This window comes from Tamandua tetradactyla, chromosome 13 (genome assembly GCF_023851605.1).
Source record: "Tamandua tetradactyla isolate mTamTet1 chromosome 13, mTamTet1.pri, whole genome shotgun sequence".
Lineage (NCBI taxonomy): Eukaryota > Metazoa > Chordata > Mammalia > Pilosa > Myrmecophagidae > Tamandua > Tamandua tetradactyla.
This window is the reverse complement of record NC_135339.1, coordinates 63,712,743-63,734,462: the sequence shown is the minus strand read 5'-3', so window position 1 is coordinate 63,734,462 and position 21,720 is coordinate 63,712,743. Positions and strand designations below refer to the sequence as shown.

Genomic DNA, 21,720 nt, shown 5'->3' with positions numbered 1-21,720 from the left:
TCAGTTGACCAGGAGGCTTGAAGTTCAAGGTTCAGACATAGAAACATCCTCTGAGTAAATTAAGCTGAGATGAAGCTGACAGAACTGACAGGTAGGGAACTATTTCTTGGGTATTTTTTCTGCCCAGAATTCTGCATTTTTCTTAGGGGAATTAATCTGAACTCTTAATGTCATTTCACCTGGTTATTCAGCTCCAGTTCCTAAATTGACTTGATTTTAGAAATAGTAATTAAAACTATATGATAAAGCTATATGATAAACCCATATGACCCAGAGCCCCACAGACCATTTCAATCAATATCTGTGAAACTGAGCACGATAGTGAGATAAGAAAGACTGATAAAGCTTTAGAGCTGAATCTCTGGTTACATGAATGTGATCCATAATTTCTTCTTGCCTTGCCTCATTGCTCTATTCTCAAAAGTATGATTTCCTTTGATGTTTTACATTAGTGCTATTGTATGAAATATCTGTACAATGAAATCTCCCTTTTATCTGAATTTATTGGCAGATCAGTTTATCCTTATAGAAGTAGGAGAGTGAATTAATTTTCTTGTTACTTCACAAAGGCAGGTGATGAACAGTGGTGCAAAAAATGCCTTATATAAAATAAATTTAAGTTCGTGTGAAGAGGGTGTGGTTAGTGGATGCCATTCAGCATGAATAGCAAAGTATTCTTAGGTCTATTTCCTGTTCAGAGGTAGGGGTTGAATTTCATATGATTGATCTTATTTTTCTCCTTTCCCCTTTCAGACCTGATGGTGGAGTTTATTGTAACACATATGATGAAGGAGTTTCCTATGGATCTCTATGTGTAAGTTCCATTGTTCATTTAATGCATACAAATCATTTTATAGAATTGAGTAATAGGATATTGACAACCACACAAGATTTCTATATGCCTCAAGAAAAACACATTAGTATGTGTATGAACGTGTCATGGAACATTTTAATGATCTGGCTTTGTATATTCAGAAGGGGTGGGTAAAAAGTACAAACCGCAGTCTGGATTCTGCACATCACTTCAATATCACTTTTAGGCACACACTCATGAACAGCAGGCTGATGCACTGAAACACTAATCATAGGGAGCTGTTGTAATCCAGAGACGTGAAATGCTAGGAGACCACTTAGTCGTCTTGGGCCTTGGCTTCAAAGTAGTCAGCAGTAGCTAAAATGTAGAGAGTAGAGAGAGAGCTTCTGGTCCAGTTTTAGCTTCCGTAGTCCTACCTGAACTCTGTTAGCTGGGTAGACTAAGTTTATATGCCTGGCTGGGAAATTCCTGCCTCTTGAGGAGATGTGACCATCCACCATAATTCTTTAAGATGTATACAACTAGAAGCAACTGAAAATCATTGTATTTTATGAAAGTTTAAGCCTTCAGGCTTTCTTCTTTGCCATATCTGCATTTTTTTAATCTTTAATGCCCAAGAACATCTGTACCACGTTAGTGTGATAATAATTATGTTTTATAATTTGTATTTATGAAAAAGCATCTGAATTGAGTCTGACAAGGGAATTAGTACCTCCGCTTTTTTGTTGTTGTTATTGCTAGTGTGCAGTTTAGTATTAGCAAGCTCAGTTTACCTCATTCCAGTGCCGGGTCTGGGAATCTAGGGATATATAAAGAATTTTACTATGAATAGAGTAGGCCTCCAACTTTTCAGATGGCCTATATGCTATATAGTCTTGATTTTTCCTTGGTCTGACATAATGACATACATTTTAATTCGGTGGCCTTAGTTATATTTACAGTGCTCTATCATAAGCATCGTCGATTACCAAAACTTTTTTGAAACCAAAAAGGAGAAACAGAAGCTCTCTACCTATTAAGCATTAACTCCTCATTTCCTCTCCTCCCACTCTTAGTAACCTCTAATCTACTTTCTATTTCTGTGAATTTACTTATTCTAGATTTTTCATAAAAGTGAAATCATATGATATTTGTCCTTTTGTGTGCTTCTTATTTCATTTAGCATAATGTTTTCAAAGTACATCCTTGTTGTAGCATTTATCAGAACTTCATTCCTCTTTATGCCTGAGTAATATTCCATTGTGTGTATAGCCCATATTTTTGTTTGTCCATTCATCTGTTGATTGACCCTTGGATTGTTTCTACCTTTTGGCTATTGTGAATAATGCTCCTATGCACATTAATAGACAAATACTCGTTGTGAACATGAGTACTTGAGTCCTGGTTTTCAGTTCTTTTGAGTATATACCTAGAAGTGGTATTGCTGGGTTATATGGTAATTTCATATTTAATTTTTTGAGGAGCCAGTAAACTCTTTTCTTCAGTGGCTGTGCCATTTTACATTCCCACTAGCAGTGTACATGGGTTCCACTTCCTCTACATTCTCACCAACACTTATTCTTTTTTGTTTTTAAAAATAATAGCCATCTTAGTAGGTGTGAGGTGGTATCTCATTGTGTTTTCTATTTTATTTTTTATTTTTAGAGTATCTTTGTGTTTACAAAACAATCATGCATAAAATACAGGATTTCTGTAAGCTACCCCACTTCCAGCACCTTGTTTGGTGTGAAACATTTGTTACATTGATTATAGCATTTGAAAAATAATATTAATACTTTTATTATAATAATAAAAACAATATTAAATAATACATGATTTTAGTAACTATACTATTATCTATCATCCATAATTTACATTAGGTGTATTTTTTTATCCCATATGCTACCCTATTATTGACACCTACTCTGAGGGTCAGCTTCTTCTTGTCTAAAGTTTTTTTGTTGATTGACTTTGTGTAGCCTTTTCTATGACACTTAATCCACCTTATTCTATACTTTTAGAATAGCCTGTGCTTGGTCAGATTTTTTTCAGCATTTCATCTGAAGATGTGGTACAATTTTTAAGGTTGCACTTTTTTGTTGTTCTTGTTTCCCCTATTCATCTTTATTCCCTATGTTTTACTTGTCTGTTGATAAGGTAGATAAAAGGAGCTTCAGACACAAGGTTTTCACAATTACACAGTCACACTGTGAAAGCTATACCATTATACAGTCATCTTCAAGAAACAGCTACCGGAACACAGCACTACATTTTCAGGCATTTCCCTCCAGCCTCTCCATTACATCTTGGATAACAAGGTGATATCTGTTTAATGCATAAGAATAACCTCCAAGATAACCTCTTGACTCTGTTTGGAATCTCTCAGCCATTGACAACTTTATTTTGTCTCATTTCACTCTTCCCCCTTTTGGTCAAGAAGGTTTTCTCAATCCCTTGATGCTAAGTCTCAGCTCATTCCAGGATTTCTATCCCACGTTGCCAGGAAGGTCCACGCTCCTGGGAGTCATGTCCCACATAGACAGGGTGAGGGTGGTGAGTTTCTTTGTTGTGTTGGCTGGAGAGAGAGGCCACATCTGAGCAACAAAAGAGGTTCTCTTAGGGGTGACTCTTAGGCCTAATTTTAAGTAGGTTTGACCTATCCTTTGTGGGGTTAAGTTTCCTGTGAACAAACCCCAAGATTGGGGGCTCAGCCTGTAGCTTTGGTTGGCCACACTGCTTGTGAGAATATCAGGAATTCAACTTGGGGAAGTTGAATTTTCCCCCTTTCTCACCATTCCCAAAGGATACTTTGCAAATACTTTTTTATTCAGTGTTCAAATCACTCTGGGATTTATCAGGGCATCACTCTGGACAAACCAACAAAATCGCGTGTCCTACTCAATGTTCCATGTATTTATGGTGTTCATTTAAGCAGTCTACATAAGTTATGTTAGGAAATGCACTAGTCAAAATGTAAATTTTGTACCAAATAAATATTTTTTGCTTTAGTCTCACATATAAGTTAAAGTTTTAAAATATTAATTACCATCTATTTTCAACACCCTACATTATCGATATTCCTTTGTTCTTCCTCATGCAAAACATTTTTAAATTTGTACATTTAGTCGCTATCATTATACACTCTAGGCATTCCTAGATTATACCATCTCAGTCTTTATCATATATGCTTCCTTCTGATTTCCTTTGTGTCCTCAAGCCTCCTCCCTCTATCATTCTCATATTCAGCTTCATTTAGTGTTCTAACATTTTATTACAGTTAGGTAGTATTGTGCTATCCATTTCTGAATTTTTGCAATCAGTCCCATTGCACAATCTGTATCCCTTCAGTTCTAATTACTGACTATCTACCCTATTTCTATCTCCTGATGACCACTGTTCTTAACTGAAATTATCCAAGTTCATTTATTAGTGTTACTTCATATCAGTGAGACATGCAGTATTTGTCCTTTTGTTTCTGGCTTATCTCACTCAGCATAATGTCCTTAAGGTCCATCCATGTTGTTACATACTTCAAAAGTTTATTCTGTCTTACTGCTGCATAATATTCCATCGTATGTATATACCACAGCTTGTTTAGCCACTCGTCTGTTGATGGACATTTGGGCTATTTCCATCTCTTGGCCATTGTAAATAATGCTGCTATAAACATTGGTGTGCAAATGTCCATTTGTGTCTTTGCCCTAATGTCCTCCGAGTAGATACCTAGCAATGGTATTGCCGGGTCACATTGCAATTCTATATTTAGCTTTTTGAGGAACCACCAAACTGCCTTCCACAGCGGTTGTACCATTTGACATTCCCACTAAGAGTGGATGAGTTTGCCTCTTTCTCCACATCCTCTCCAGCACTTGTCATTTTCTGTTTTATTGATAATGGTCATTCTGGTGGGTGTGAGATAATATCTCATTGTGGTTTTGATATGCATTTCTCTAATGGCCAGGCAAGTTGAGCATTTCTTCATGTGCCTTTTGGCTATTTGTATTTCCTCTTCTGAGAAGTGTCTGTTCAAGTCTTTTGCCCATTTTGTAATTGGGTTGGCTGTCTTTTTGTTGTTGAGTTGAACAATCTCTTTATAAATTCTGGATACTAGACCTTTATCTGATATATCGTTTCCAAATATTGTTTCCCATTGTGTAGTCTGTCTTTTTACTTTCTTGGCGAAGTTCATTGATGCGCGAAAGTGTTTAATTTTGAGGAGTTCCCATTTCTTTCTTTCCTTCTTCAATGCTCTTGCTTTGGGTGTAAGGTCTAGGAAACCTCCTTGTAGTAGAAGATTTATAAGATATTTCCCTACATTTTCTTCTAACAGTTTCATGGTCTTAGATCTAATATTTAGGTCTTTGATCTATTTTGAGTTAATTTTTGTATAGGGTGTGAGATATGGGTCCTCTTTCATTCTTTTGCATATGGCTATCCAAAGATTGCATGTTTTCTCAATTGTTTCACTTCCAGGAGAAAGCTTTCTTTCCTCTGCTCCTTCTCTGGAAATCTTGATCTGTTCTGTTTGTTTTTGTTTTTTCTGCTATAGTTTTTTATACTCCTTTCATTGTCTCTAGCTGCTTTTGCCTGGAGGGCAAGTTCTGGGAGGATGGTCACCCCAGGCAGAACTTTCCTAAATCAGTATTTCCCAGTCAGAACAGGGTCAGGGACCCATGAAGTGGACAGACACCAGCTCCAGAGTTTCCTGGGGAGGGGATCAGGAAAGGTACCCTAAACCTCTTTGACAGCTCCCTAAATATGTGCTTTCCTGGATTGCCCAGAAAATGCAGCCCTTCAGCCAGCTGTCTCCTGGAGCTCTGAGGAAATGCTGTGTCGTTAAATCAACACTGCCTCTGCCTCTGTTAGAGGTCAGATTGAAACTGTGGCTGCTGCAGCCTTTGTCCAGGGTATATTGAAATACTAGCTCTGAATTTGCTAATCAGAAGCTGTAGTCAGTGATCAGTGATCCAGCATGTCCACCCTTCTTTTCGGGAAAGAGGATTTTTATGTCCCTTACTGTCTCCAACAAGTTAGCCAGGATGTGGACCCCAAGGTGTTCTATTGTGACAGTGGGATATGGTCACTGGCAGCCACCACGTGGACAGAGCAACTCACTCTTCTTTAGCATAGTTTCTCAGCCTCTGCCTCCACTCTTTCCTGGATGTTGTACAGTGTTCAGGCCTCTGGAGCCCCAGAACAATTGTTTCAGACAGTTCCTACTTGTTTAATAGCTGTTTTGTTAGGAGGACTGACTCCTGGTGCTCCCTACTCCATCCACCATCTTCCCCAGAAGTCTGTCCTCATGAAGATTTATTTGTTGTGGTGGTATTTTAAAAAATGTTTTTATTGATAAATCTTATCATACAAATATTCCATACATAGTGATTCAGAATATCATCACTTAGTAGTGTATTTCGTCACCACATTAATTTTTAAGAACATTTGCATAACTCCAGAAAAAGAAATAAAAAGAAAAAACTCATACCTGCTTTATCCCCCACCCCTCCCTCTTACTGACCACCATTTCCATCTATGCAATTTGTTCTAACCTTTCTCACAGTATCTGTTCATTTTTTGATCCATCTTTTTTACTCTCTATTTGTACCTACCCTAGACAAAAGAAGCATCAGACACAAGGTTTCACAGTCACACAGTCACATTGTAAAAGCTATATCGTTATATAATTTTCTTCAAGAATCAAGGCTATTGAAACACAGCTCAACAGTTTTAGGTACTTTTCTCCAGCCACTCTAATACACCATAAACTAAAAATGGGTATCTATATAATGCATAAGAATAACCTCTAGGATAATTCTTGACTCTGTTTGAAATCTCTCAGCCACTGAAACTTTATTTTGTTTCATTTCTCTCCTCCCTTTTTCTTTAAAAATTTTTTATTAACAACAACAAAAAAACAATTACAGGAAAGAAGCACAAACATTCTTAGTATGTGCTCATTCCGTTCTACATGTATAATCAGTAATTCACAATATCATCACATAGTTGCATATTCATCATCATGATCATTTCTAAGAACATCTGCATCACTTCAGAAAAAGAAATAAAAAGACAACAGAAAAATAAAACAAAAACAGAAAAAAAAAATTGTACGTACCATGCCCCTGACCCCTCCCTTTCATTGATCATTACCATTTCAAACTAAATTTAACATATGGAGGTCGGGGCCAAGATGGCGGCTTAGTAAGGTACGCACGTCTTAGTCCCTCCTCCAGAGCAACTACTAGGTGACCAGAAACAGTGCAGAACAGCTCCCGGGGCCACAGCAGGGACCAGACACACAGCGTACCATAGTCTGGACTGGCTGGACCGGCTGCGAGACTCCGCTGTGGTGAGCTCCCCGAGCGGCGCGCGCTTCCCCGGGCCGCGGCGGCTGGCGCCCCTCCCTCCCTCCTTCCCGGACCGGCTGAGAGTCTCGGAAAGGCAAGTTTCCTAAGCCACGGTGGCCGGTGGCCGGCATCCCTCTCTCATGGGCGGCTTTCCAGACCGGCTACGAGTCTCGGATCAGCAAGTTTCCCAAGCCGCGACGGCCGGCACCCGGTGCCCCTCCCCCACAGGCGGCTTCCTGGTCCGGCAGCGAGTCTCGGATCAGCGAGTTCCCCAAGCCACGGCAGCCAACGGCCGGTGCCCCTCCCCCACAGGTGGCTATCCGGAGGGAGAGGAGGGAGTTTCCGACAGTGGCAGGGACTGGGTCCAACCAAACACCAACAGTGGAATTAATAAAGGAGCCACAACATCTTTTGCTGGTGGGACCCACACACAGACAAGCGCCACATACTGGGCAGGATAAAAAAAACAGAGCCCAGAGACTTCACAGGAAAATCATTCAACCTGCTGGGTCTCACACTCAGGGAAATCTGATTAAATGTCCAGACGCCAGCAAAAAATAACAAATCACACCAGGAAAACTGAAGATATGGCCCAGTCAAAGGAACAAACCAATAGTTCAAATGAGATACAGGAGCTGAGACAACTAATGCTGAATATACGAACAGAAATGGAAAACCTCTTAAAAACCAAATCAATAAATTGAGGGAGGACATGAAGAAGGCAAGGGATGAACAAAAAGAAGAAATGAAAAGTCTGAAAAAACAAATCACAGAACTTATGGGAATGAAAGATACAGTAGAAGAGATGAAAAAAACAATAGAAACCTACAATGGTAGATTTCAAGAGACAGAGGTTAGAATTAGTGAACTAGAGGATGGAACATCTGAAATCCAGAAACAAAAACTATAGGGAAAAGAATGGAAAAATTTGAGCAGGGGCTCAGGGAATTGAATGATAATATGAAGCACACAAATATACGTGTTGTGGGTGTCCCAGAAGGAGAAGAGAAGGGAAAAGGAGGAGAAAAACTAATGGAAGAAATTATCACTGAAAATTTCCCAACTCTTATGAAACACCTAAAATTACAGATCCAAGAAGTGCAGCGCACCCCAAAGAGAATAGATCCAAATAGGCGTTCTCCAAGACACTTACTAGTCAGAATGTCAGAGGTCAAAGAGAAAGAGAGGATCTTGAAAGCAGCACGAGAAAAGCAATCCATCACAAACAAGGGAAATCCAATAAGACTATGTGTAGATTTCTCAGCAGAAACCATGGAAGCTAGAAGACAGTGTGATGATATATTTAAATTACTAAAAGAGAAAAACTGCCAACCAAGAATTCTATATCCAGCAAAATTGTCCTTCAAAAATGAGGGAGAAATTAAAACATTTTCAGACAAAAAGTCACTGAGAGAATTTGTAACCAAGAGACCAGCTCTGCAAGAAATACTAAAGGGAGCACTAGAGACAGATACGAAAAGACAGAAGAGAGAGGTGTGGAGAAGAGTGTAGAAAGAAGGAAAATTAGATATGATAGATATAATACAAAAGGCAAAATGATAGAGGAAAGTATTACCCAAACAGTAATAACACTAAATGTTAATATAATGAACTCCCCAATCAAAAGGCATAGACTGGCTGAATGGATTAAAAAACAGAATCCTTCTATAGGCTGTCTACAGGAAACACATCTTAGACCCAAAGATAATAATAGGTTGAAAGTGAAAAGTTGGGAAAAGATATTTCATGCAAATAACAACCAGAAAAGAGCAGGAGTAGCTATACTAATATCCAACAAATTAGACTTCAAATATAAAACAGTTAAAAGAGACAAAGAAGGATACTATCTACTAATAAAAGGAACAATTAAACAAGAAGACATAACAATCATAAATATTTATGTACCGAATCAGAATGCCCCAAAATACATGAGGAATACACTACAAGTACTGAAAAGGGAAATAGACACATCTACCATAATAGTTGGAGATTTGAATTCGCCACTCTCATCAATGGACAGAACATCTAGACAGAGGATCAATAAAGAAACAGAGAATTTGAATATTACAATAAATGAGCTAAACTTAACAGACATTTATAGGACATTACACCCCACAACAGCAGGATATACCTTTTTCTCAAGTGCTCATGGATCATTCTCAAAGATAGACCATATGCTGGGTCACAAAGCAAGTGTCAACAAATTTAAAAAGATTGAAATCATACACAACACTTTCTCAGATCATAAAGGAATGAAGTTGGAAATCAATAATAGGCAGAGTGCCAGAAAATTCACAAATATGTGGAGGCTCAACAACACACTCTTAAACAACGAGTGGGTCAAGGAAGAAATTACAAGAGAAATTAGTAAATATCTCGAGGCGAATGAAAATGAAAACACAACATATCAAGACCTATGGGACGCAGCAAAGGCAGTGCTAAGAGGGAAATTTATTGCCCTGAATGCCTATATCAAAAAAGAAGAAAGGGCAAAAATTCGGGAATTATCTGTCCACTTTGAAGAAATGGAGAAAGAACAGCAAACTAACCCCAAAGCAAGCAAAAGAAAAAATAACAAAGAGCAGAAATAAATGAAATTGAGACATGAGAACAATAGAGAAAATCAATGAGATCAGAAGTTGGTTCTATGAGAAAATCAATAAGATTGATGGGCCCTTAGCAAGAGTGACAAAAAGAAGAAGAGAGAGGATGCAAATAAATAAGATTAGAAATGGAAGAGGAGACATAACCACTGACCTCACAGAAATAAAAGAGGTAATAACAGGATACTATGAACAACTTTATGCTAATAAATACAACAATGTAGATGAAATGGACAAGTTCCTAGAAAGGCATGAACAACCAACTTTGACTCAAGAAGAAATAGATGACCTCAACAAACCAATCACATGTAAAGAAACTGAATCAGTCATTCAAAAGCTTCCCAAAAAGAAAAGTCCAGGACCAGACGGCTTCACATGTGAATTCTACCAAACATTCCAGAAAGAATTAGTACGAACCCTGCTCAAACTCTTCAAAAAAATTGAAGTGCAGGGAAAGCTACCTAATTCATTCTATGAAGAATACCATCATACCAAATCCACCAAATCCAAGCAAAGATATTACAAAAAAAGAAAACTGCAGACCAATCTCTCTAATGAATATAGATGCAAAAATCCTCCACAAAATTCTAGCAAATCAAATCCAGCAACACATTAAAAGAATTATACATCAAAGATCTAAACATTAGGTCTAAGACCATAAAACAGTTAGAGGGAAATGTAGGGAGATATCTTATGAATCTTACAAGTGGAGGTGGTTTTATGGACCTTACACCTAAAGCAAGAGCACTGAAGAAAGAAATAAATAAATGGGAGCTCCTCAAAATTAAACACTTTTGTGCATCAAAGAACTTCATCAAGAAAGTAGAAAGACAGCCTACACAATGGGAGACAATATTTGGAAACGACATATCAGATAAAGGTCTAGTATCCAGAATTTATAAAGAGATTGTTCAACTCAACAACAAAAAGACAGCCAACCCAATTACAAAATGGGAAAATGATTTGAACAGACACCTACCAGAAGAGGAAATACAAATGGCCAAAAGGCACATGAAGAGATGCTCAATGTCCCTGGCCATTAGAGAAATGCAAATCAAAACCACAATGAGATATCATCTCACACCCACCAGAATGGCCATTATCAACAAAACAGAAAATGACAAGTGCTGGAGAGGCTGTGGAGAAAGAACCACACCTATTCACTGTTGATGGGAATGTCAAATGGTGCAACCACTGTGGAAGGCAGTTTGGCGGTTCCTCAAAAAGCTGAATATAGAATTGCCATACGACCCAGCAATACCATTGCTAGGTATCTACTCAGAGGACTTAAGGTGCAAGACACAAACGGACATTTGCACACCAATGTTTATGGCAGCATTATTTACAATTGCAAAGAGATGGAAACAGCCAAAATGTCCATCAACAGACGAGTGGCTAAACAAACTGTGGTATATACATATGATGAAATATTATGCAGCTTTAAGACAGAATAAACTTATGAAGCATGTAATAACATGGATGGACCTAGAGAACATTATGCTGTGTGAGACATAAGAAAAACTAAAGGACAAATACTGTATCGTCCCACTGATGTGAACTGACATTCGAGAATAAACTTGGAATATGTCATTGGTAACACAGACCATCAGGAGATAGAAACAGGGTAAGATAATGGTTAATTGGAGCTGAAGAGATACAGACTGTGCAACAAGACTGGAAACAAAAACTCAGAAATGGACAGCACAATACTACCTAATTGTAATGTAATTATGTTAAAACACTGAATGAAGCTCCATCTGAGGTATAGTTTTTTTTTCTCTATTATCATTTTATTTCTTTTTCTGTTGTCTTTCTATTTCTTTTTCTAAATCGATGCAAATGTACTAAGAAACGATTAATATGCATCTATGTGATGATGTTAAGAACTACTGATTGCATATGTAGAATGGAATGATTTCTAAATGTTGTGTTAATTTTTTTAATTAATAAAAGAAAAAGTTTAACATTTGTTCCCCCTATTATTTATTTTTATTCCATATGTTCTCCTCCTCTGTTGACAAGGTATATAAAAGGAGTATCAGACACAAGGTTTTCACAATCACAGAGACACATTGTGAAAGCTATATCTTTATACAGTCATCATCAAGAAACATGGCTACTGGAACACAACTCCACATTTTCAGGCAGTTTCCCATAGCCTCTCCATTACATCTTGGACAACAAGGTGGTATCTACTTAATGTGTAAGAATACCCTTCAGGATAACCTCTTGACTCAGTTTGGAATCTCTCAACCAATGACGCTTTGTCTCATTTCACTCTTTCCCCTTTTGGTCGAGAAGGTTTTCTCAGTCCCTTGATGCTGGGTCTCAACTCATTCTCGGTTTTCTGTCCCATGCTGCCAGGAAGGTTCACACCCCTGGGAGTCATGTCCCACGTAGACAGGGGAAGGGTGGTGAGTTTGCTTGTTGTGTTGGCTGGAGAGAGAGAGGCCACATCTGAACAACAAAAGAGGTTCTCTTGAGGGTAGGCCTAATTTTAAGTAGGCTTGACCTATCCTTTGTGGGGTTAAGTTTCATATGAACAAACCCCAAGACTGGGGGCTCAGCCTGTGGCTTTGGTTGTCCACACTGCTTGTGAGAATATCAAGAATTCTTCTTGGGGACGTAGAATTTTCCACTGTTCTCACCGTTCCCTGAAGGGGACTTCACAAATACTTTTCCACTCGCTGATCAAATCACTCTGGGATTCATCGGGGCATCACTCTGGAGAAACCAACAAAATTGCATGTCGTATCCTTCGTTCCATGTACTTATGTTGTTCAACCAACTATGTACATAATTTGTATTAGGACATGCACTAGTCAAAATATAAGTCTTGTACCAAATAAGCATTTTTTTGCTTTATTCTCACACATAAGTTGAAATTTTTAAATATTAATTACCATCTATTTTTAGCTCCCTGCAGTAATGACATTCTTTTGTTCTTCCTCATGCAAAAATATTTTAAAAACTTGTACATTTAGTCACTATCATTATGGACTCTAGGCATTCCTAGATATTACCATCTCAATCTTTATATGTCTATCTTTCTTTGTGATTTCATTTATGCCCCCAGCCCTCCTCCCTCTATCATTCTCACATTCAGGTTCTTGGTAAACAGATTGGTACACCCGTTGTCTTCACGCTATTTTCTCATGATCTACCCATCCTGTTTTCAGACATCCATTGCCAAGGCCTTATAAATGGGGTTTCAATGTCAAAATTTGAGTTTTGACAGATATATACATCATCTTGCCAGATCCCATTCAAAATATGAAACATTTCTGTTCTGCAAAAAGTTACCTGTGGAGGACTTCCGGGCCAAGATGGTGGGTTAACAATGTGCGCATTTTAGTTCACCCTCCAGAACAACTACTAAATAACCAGAAACAGTGCAGAACAGCTCCTGGGGCCACGTCAGTGAGCAGACATACAGCGTACCCCCGTCTGGACCAGGTGGACTGGCTATTAGCCCGCGTAGAACTGTGAGTTCCCCAAGCTGCGGTGGCTGGCGCCCCTCCCCCACAGGCTGCTTCCCAGAGGAAAAAGGAAAGAGTCTTTACCAGCAGCAGAGGCTGAGTCCAATCAAACACCAATTGTGGAGTTAATTAACAAATTCTGACTACTAAAATTAGGCCCCCAGCTCAGGTGAACCTGGTCAAAGCGGAGGTTGCTCATTTTTGCCCTGGCTCCACGGGGGCAGACCTGACGGAAAAAGGGAAAATAAAAAGGGAAACAGATTTTTGTGGCTGTGTTTCTACAAAGGCTTGACTGCCTTTGGATACAGCAGCAGTTGTCGTGCTGCACCTGCCCCAGGCATAGGCAGAAACAAGCTTCTTTGAGGGTTTGTCTGGAGTCTGTGCCTTCCCCAGGGGAGAGGTGAAGCCCAACTCGGGTGAAATCCCTCCCTCAAGGAATTCAGACACCAGGTCTTGTTAATTTGAAGCCAGTAAAACCAGCCTACAACCTCTCCTCTATCTCTACCATGCCCCCAGCAGAGAAAGTCTGCCAAAGTTAAAGGTATCACATCATCTTACGCTGGTGGAACCTACAGTCAGACAAGCAGCACATACTGGGCCGGATAAGAAAAACAGAGAGCAGAGACTTCAAAGGAGTCTTTCAACCTGCTGGATCTCACCTTCAGGGAAAACCGACACAGGTGACTCTTTCCTCCTCATAGGAGGCCAGATTGGTCTGGGAAAATCTGTTTGTGCTCTATAATGCCTAAGTGGACCCTCCTAAGTGTGTGCGGTGGGGTGGGGTGGGGTGGGGCAACACCATAAAGCAGGGCAAGAAACAAGAAAACAACTGAAAAATTCTCCTATGTTAAACAAAACTTAAGGTAGAGGTCCAGAAAAAGCTGGATTGAATGTCAAAGAACAGATAGACAACAAAGTCATCCAGCAAGAAAACCCTAGGTAAAAGAAGTGAAAGCAATCTCCAGAATAAACTAATTAAGGTAATTAAATGCCTAGATGCCAACAAAAAATAACAAATCACACTAGGAAATTCGAAGATATGGCCCAGTCAAAGGAACAAACCAACAATTCAAATGACATACAGAAGCTGAAACAATTAATTCAGAATATACAAACAGACATGCAAAACCTCATCAAAAACCGAATCAATGAATTGAGGGAGGATATAAAGAAGACAAGGAATGAACAAAAAGAAGAAATTGAAACTCTGAAAAAACAAATCACAGAACTTACGAGAATGAAGGGCACGGTAAAAGAGATGAAAAAAACAGTGGAAACCTACAATGGTAGATTTCGAGCGACAGAAGAAAAGATTAGTGAACTGGAGGATGAAACATCTGAAATCTGACAAGTAAAAGAAAATATAGGGGAAAAAATGGAAAAATATGTGCAGGGACTCAGGGAACTGAAAGAAAATATGAAGCACACGAATATACGTGTTGTGGGTATCCCAGAAGGAGAAGAGAAGGGAAAAGGAGGAGAAAAACTAATGGAGGAAATTATCACTGAAAATTTCCCAACTCTTATGAAAGACTTAAAATTACGGATCCAAGAAGTGCAGCATACCCCAAAGAGAATAGATCCAAATAGACATACTCCAAGACGTTTACAAACCAGAATGTCGGAGGTCAAAGAGAAAGAGAGAATCTTGAAAGCAGTGGGAGAAAAGCAATCCATCACATACAAGGGAAGCCCAATAAGACTATGCGTAGATTTCTCAGCAGAGACCATGGAGGCGAGAATACAGTGGGATGATATATTTAAATTACTAAAAGAGAAAAACTGCCTACCAAGAATTCTGTATCCAGCAACATTGTCCTTCAAAAATGAGGGAGAAATTAAAACATTTTCAGACAAAAAATCACTGAGAGAATTTGTGACCAAGAGACCAGCTCTGCAAGAAATACTAAAGGGAGCACTAGAGACAGATATGAAAAGACAGAAGAGAGCGGTGTGGAGAAGAGTGTAGAAAGGAAGACTGCGAGTAAAGGTAAAAAGAAGAAAAATTAGATATGACATATAAAATCCAGAAGAAGAAGTAGTAGAGGAAAGTACTGTCCATGCAGTAATAACACTGAATGTTAATGGATTAAACTCTCCAATCAAAAGACATAGACTGGCAGAATGGATGAAAAAACAGGACCCATTTATATGCTGTCTCTACTCAAAGGACATGAGGGCAAGGACCCAAACAGACATTTGCACACCAGTGTTTATAGCGGCATTATTAACAATTACCAAGAGATGGAAACAGCCAAAATGTCCATCAACAGAAGAGTGGCTAAACAAACTATGGCATATACATACGATGGAATATTATGCAGCTGTAAGACAGAATAAAGTTTTGAAGTATGTAACAACATGGATGGACCTTAAGGACATTACACTGAGTGAGGTTAACTAAAAACAAAAGGAGGAATACTATGTGGTCTCACTGATATGAACTGACATTAGTGAACAGACTTGGAATAATTCGTTGGTAACAGAGACCTTCAGGAGATAGAAATAGGGTAAGATATTGAGTAATATTAGCTGAAAGGATACAGATTGTGCAACAGGACTGAATATAAAAACTCAGAAATGGACAGCACAATACTACCTAACTGTAATACCAGTATGTTAAAACACTGAATGAAGCTGAATGTGAGAAGGATAGAGGGAGGAGGGCTAGGGCCATAAGTGAAATCACAAAGAAAGATAGACGATAAAGATTGAAATGGTAAAATCTAGGAATGCCTAGAGTCCATAATGATAGTGACTAAATGTACAAGTTTTTAAAATGTTTTTGCATGAGAAAGAACAAAGGAATGTCATTACTGCAGGGTGCTGAAAATAGATGGTAATTAATATTTAAAAATTTCAACTTATTTGTGAGACTAAAGCAAAAAATGTTTATTTGGTACAAGATTTGTATTTTGACTAATGCATCTCCTAATATAACTTATGTACATAGTTGGTTGAACAACGTAAGCACATGGAACCTTGAATATGACATGCAATTTTGTTGGTTTGTCCAGAGTGTTGCCCCGATGAATCCCAGAGTGATTTGATCAGTGAGTGGAAAAGTATTTGCGATGTCCCCTCAGGAAACGGTGAGAACAGTGGGAAATTCTACGTCCCCAAGTAGAATTCTTGATATTCTCACAAGCAGTGTGGACAACTAAAGCCACAAGCTGAGCCCCCAGTCTTGGGGTTTGTTAATATGAAACTTAACCCCACAAAGGATAGGTCAAGCCTACTTAAAATTAGGCCTACGAGTCACCCTCAAGAGAACCTCTTTTGTTGTTCAGATGTGGCCTCTCTCTCTCCAGCCAACACAACAAGCAAACTCACCACCCTTCCCCTGTCTACGTGGGACATGACTCCCAGGGGTGTGAACCTTCCTGCCAGCATGGGGCAGAAAACCTAGAATGAGCTGAGACCCAGCATCAAGGGATTGAGAAAACCTTCTTGACCAAAAGGGGAAAGAGTGAAATGAGACAAAGCATAAACGTCTGAGAGATTCCAAACAGAGTCGAGAGGTTATCCTGGAGGGTATTCTTACGGATTAAGTAGATAACACCTTGTTTTCCAAGATGTAATGCAGAGGCTGGAGGGAACTGCCTAAAAATGTGGAGTTGTGTTCCAGTAGCCATGTTTCTTGATGATGACTGTATAAAGATATAGCTTTCACCATGTGTCTGTGTCAAATAATAGGGGGAACAAACGTTAAAATAAATTTAGTTTGAAATGGTAGTGATCAATGAAAGGGAGGAGGGGTCAGGGGCATGGTACGTATAATTTCTCTTTTTTCTGTTTTTGTTTTATTTCTCTGATGTCATTTTATTTCTTTTTCTGAATTGATGCAGATGTTCTAAGAAATGATCATTATGATGAATATGCAACTATGTGATGATATTGTGAATTACTGATTATACATGTAGAATAGAATGAGCATATGTTGGAAATGTTTGTGTTTCTTTCTTGTAATTTTTTTTTTAATTCATAAAAAATGAAAACATTACCTGTGCTTCTTTCCAAAGGATGTTATAATTTTTTAAGATAAGTTTGTTTAAAAAGATCAGTTTCTTGAGTTGTAAAAGTAAAATATACTTGTGAAAAATTTGGCCAAAAAAGAGAGAACAGAATTCACCTATAATCCTAATAATACCTAAAAATGGCAGCCAGTATTAACATAGAAATTAAATATTTTTTCTGTTTGTTTTAATAAATGTGTGACCATTTTCATATATTGTATACACTATTTTAATTAACCTTATCTGTGCTCCTGTGTTGTAAGAAAATCTTCCCAATTGCACTTTTTAAGAGCTTTTTAATGTTTTGCGTAATGATTTATTTGCTATTTTCCTTGCATTGGCTATCCTTTGCACAGTTGTTTCCAATTTTCCTCCATTATAAGTAAGATTATAATAAACATCTTTTTACCCAAAGCTTTCATTGAATTCTGCATTCACACTAAATTCCCAGCAGTGGTGTTAATGGGTAGAGAATATAAATATTACTGCTATTGATAGAAATTGGTAGATTGCCTTCCAGTAGGGTTCTATGTCAATTTGCACTTATTCTGATAACATATGAGTGGCTGTTTTTGTCTTCCTTTGTAAGCATTAAAATCTAATTTATGTGCAAAAATAGAATCTTTTTAAAAATTTTACAGTCTTGTTTAATATGCTTTTTCTAAATTAAGTTGAACTTTATAGAAAAATGTTAACTTTCCGTATCTTCACTTTTGGGGCGATAGAGAAATCTGACCATTTCCTATAGCCATAATATTAGGAATGTTACTGGTTTTCTTTTCAATTTGTATAAGTTCTATATGTTAAGCATAGTGTCCCTTTCGTATCATTTGCTGCTAATATAATTTCCTGTAGTGTATACCTTTAATTTTAATTGTTAAAAATTTTTATCAAATAAAAGATTTTCATTTTTAGACAGTGAATTTTCAATACTTTACTTTATAAAACTTTTTAAACTTTCAAAATCCTTCACTTCAGAGATGAAAAGTAGCTTTGTTAGATTTACAGCTTTTAAAAATTCATCTCAACCTCAGTCTACTAAGTGCTTATTTGGAAATACTCTCAAAATCAGATGTGTTGTTGGCATATGAATAACCTTGAATATTCTAATAATCTAGGGCAGCTCTGTCCAATAGGGCTTGTTACAATTATAGAAATGTTCTATATATCTGTGCTGTCCAAAATTCTGGCCATTAGTCACATGTGGCTGTTAAAGACTTGATATGTTGTTAGTGCAACTGAGAAACTAAAGTTTTAATTAATTAATTAATTAATTTTGCATCGGCAGGCAAGGGGAATCGAACCTGCCTGCTGATCCACCGTGGCCCTAATTTAATTTTTTTTTTTAATTAACGGAAAAAAAGAAATTAACCCAACATTTAGAAATCATACCATTCCACATATGCAATCAGTAATTCTTAACATCATCACATAGATGCATGATCATCGTTTCTTAGTACCTTTGCATTGGTTTAGAAGAACTAGCAACACAACCGAAAAAGATATAGAATGTTAATATAGAGAAAAAAATAAAAGTAATAATAGTAAGAACAAAACAAAACAAAACAAAACAAAAACCTATAGCTAGGATGCAGCTTCATTCAGTGTTTTAACATGATTACTTTACAATTAGGTATTATTGTGCTGTCCATTTTTGAGTTTTTGTATCTAGTCCTGTTGCACAGTCTGTATCCCATCAGCTCCAATTACCCATTATCTTACCCTGTTTCTAACTCCTGCTGGACTCTGTTACCAATGACATATTCCAAGTTTATTCTCGAATGTCGATTCACATCATTGGGACGATACAGTATTTGTCCTTTAGTTTTTGGCTAGACTCACTCAGCATAATGTTCTCTAGGTCCATCCATGTTATTACATGCTTCATAATTTTATCCTGTCTTAAAGCTGCATAATATTCCATCGTATGTGTATACCACAGTTTGTTTAGCCACTCGTCTGTTGATGGACATTTTGGCTGTTTCCATCTCTTTGCAATTGTAAATAATGCTGCTATAAACATTGGTGTGCAAATGTCCATTTGAGTTTTTGCCCTTAATTCCTTTGAGTAGATTCCCAGCAATGGTATTGCTGGGTCGTATGGCAATTCTATATTCAGCTTTTTGCGGAACTGCCAAACTGCCTTCCACAGTGGTTGCACCATTTGACATTCCCATCAACAGTGAATAGGTGTGGTTCTTTCTCCACAGCCTCTCCAGCACTTGTCATTTTCTGTTTTGTTGATAATGGCCATTCTGGTGGGTGTGAGATGATATCTCATTGTGGTTTTGATTTGCATTTCTCTAATGGCCAGGGACATTGAGCATCTCTTCATGTGCCTTTTGGCCATTTGTATTTCCTCTTCTGGTAGGTGTCTGTTCAAATCTTTTTCCCATTTTGTAATTGGGTTGGCTGTCTTTTGTTGTTGAGTTGAACAATCTCTTTATAAATTCTGGATACTAGACCTTTATCTGATATGTCGTTTCCAAATATTGTCTCCCATTGTGTAGGCTGTCTTTCTACTTTCTTGATGAAGTTCTTTGATGCACAAAAGTGTTTAATTTTGAGGAGCTCCCATTTATTTATTTCCTTCTTCAGTGTTCTTGCTTTAGGTTTAAGGTCCATAAAACCACCTCCACTTGTAAGATCCATAAGATATCTCCCAACATTTTCCTCTAACTGTTTTATGGTCTTAGACCTAATGTTTATATCTTTGATCCATTTTGAGTTAACTTTTGTATAGGGTGTGAGAGACGGGTCTTCTTTCATTCTTTTGCATATGGATATCCAGTTCTCTAGGCACCATTTATTGGAGAGACTGTTCTGTCCCAGGTGAGTTGGCTTGACTGCCTTATCAAAGATCAAATGTCCATAGATGAGAGGGTCTATATCTGAGCACTCTATTCGATTCCATTGGTCTATATATCTATCTTTATGCCAATACCATGCTGTTTTGACCACTGAGGCTTCATAATATGCCTTAAAGTCAGGCAGTGCAAGACCTCCAGCTTCGTTTTTTTTCCTCAAGATGTTTTTAGCGATTCGGGGCACCCTGCCCTTCCAGATAAATTTGCTTATTGGTTTTTCTATTTCTGAAAAATAAGTTGTTGGGATTTTGATTGGTATTGCATTGAATCTGTAAATCACTTTAGGTAGGATTGACATCTTAACTATATTTAGTCTTCCAATCCATGAACACGGTATTCCCTTCCATCTATTTAGGTCTTCTGTGATTTCTTTTAACAGTTTTTTGTAGTTTTCTTTGTATAGGTTTTTTGTCTCTTTAGTTAAATTTATTCCTAGGTATTTTATTCTTTTAGTTGCAATTGTAAATGGGATTCGTTTCTTGATTTCCCCCTCTGCTTGTTCATTGCTAGTGTATAGAAATGCTACAGATTTTTGAATGTTGATCTTGTAACCTGCTACTTTGCTGTACTCATTTATTAGCTCTAGTAGTTTTGTTGTGGATTTTCCGGGTTTTCGACGTATAGTATCATATCGTCTGCAAACAGTGATAGTTTTACTTCTTCCTTTCCAATTTTGATGCCTTGTATTTCTTTTTCTTGTCTAATTGCTCTGGCTAGAACCTCCAACACAATGTTGAATAATAGTGGTGATAGTGGACATCCTTGTCTTGTTCCTGATCTTAGGGGGAAAGTTTTCAATTTTTCCCCATTGAGGATGATATTAGCTGAGGGTTTTTCATATATTCCCTGTATCATTTTAAGGAAGTTCCCTTGTATTCCTATCCTTTGAAGTGTTTTCAACAGGAAAGAATGTTGAATCTTGTCAAATGCCTTCTCTGCATCAATTGAGATGATCATGTGATTTTTTTGCTTTGATTTGTTGATATGGTGTATTACATTAATTGATTTTCTTATGTTGAACCATCCTTGCATATCTGGGATGAATCCTACTTGGTCATGATGTATAATTCTTTTAATGTGTTGTTGGATACGATTTGCTAGAATTTTATTGAGGATTTTTGCATCTATATTCATTAGAGAGATTGGCCTGTAGTTTTCTTTTTTTGTGATATCTTTGCCTGGTTTTGGTATGAGGGTGATGTTGGCTTCATAGAATGAATTAGGTAGCTTTCGCTCTGCTTCGATTTTTTTGAAGAGTTTGAGGAGAGTTGGTACTAATTCTTTCTGGAATGTTTGATAGAATTCACATGTGAAGCCGTCTGGTCCTGGACTTTTCTTTTTAGGAAGGTTTTGAATGACTAATTCAATTTCTTTGCTTGTGATTGGTTTGTTGAGGTCATCTATGTTTTCTTGAGTCAAAGTTGGTTGTTCATGTCTTTCCAGGAACCCATCCATTTCATCTAAATTGTTGTATTTATTAGCGTAAAGTTGTTCATAGTATCCTGTTATTACCTCCTTTATTTCTGTGAAGTCAGTAGTTATGTCTCCTCTTCCATTTCTGATCTTATTTATTTGCATCCTCTCTCTTCTTGTTTTTGTCAATCTTGCTATGGGC

The 21,720-nt window shown here is 37.7% G+C and overlaps 1 protein-coding gene across 6 annotated transcripts in view; it reads left to right on the top strand.

Moving 5' to 3' along the window:
• Positions 1 to 21,720, top strand: part of ARMH3 (armadillo like helical domain containing 3) — a 365,667-nt gene that overhangs the window by 153,776 nt on the left and 190,171 nt on the right. For all 6 annotated transcript variants that reach the window (XR_013161708.1, XM_077125817.1, XM_077125814.1 and 3 more), the window contains one exon: positions 754 to 814. Coding sequence is in view for 5 of the 6 variants with exons in the window: in XM_077125817.1 (XP_076981932.1) it covers positions 754 to 814 (61 nt within the window). In the remaining variant the exon portion in view is untranslated. The remainder of the gene's footprint in view (positions 1 to 753; positions 815 to 21,720) is intronic.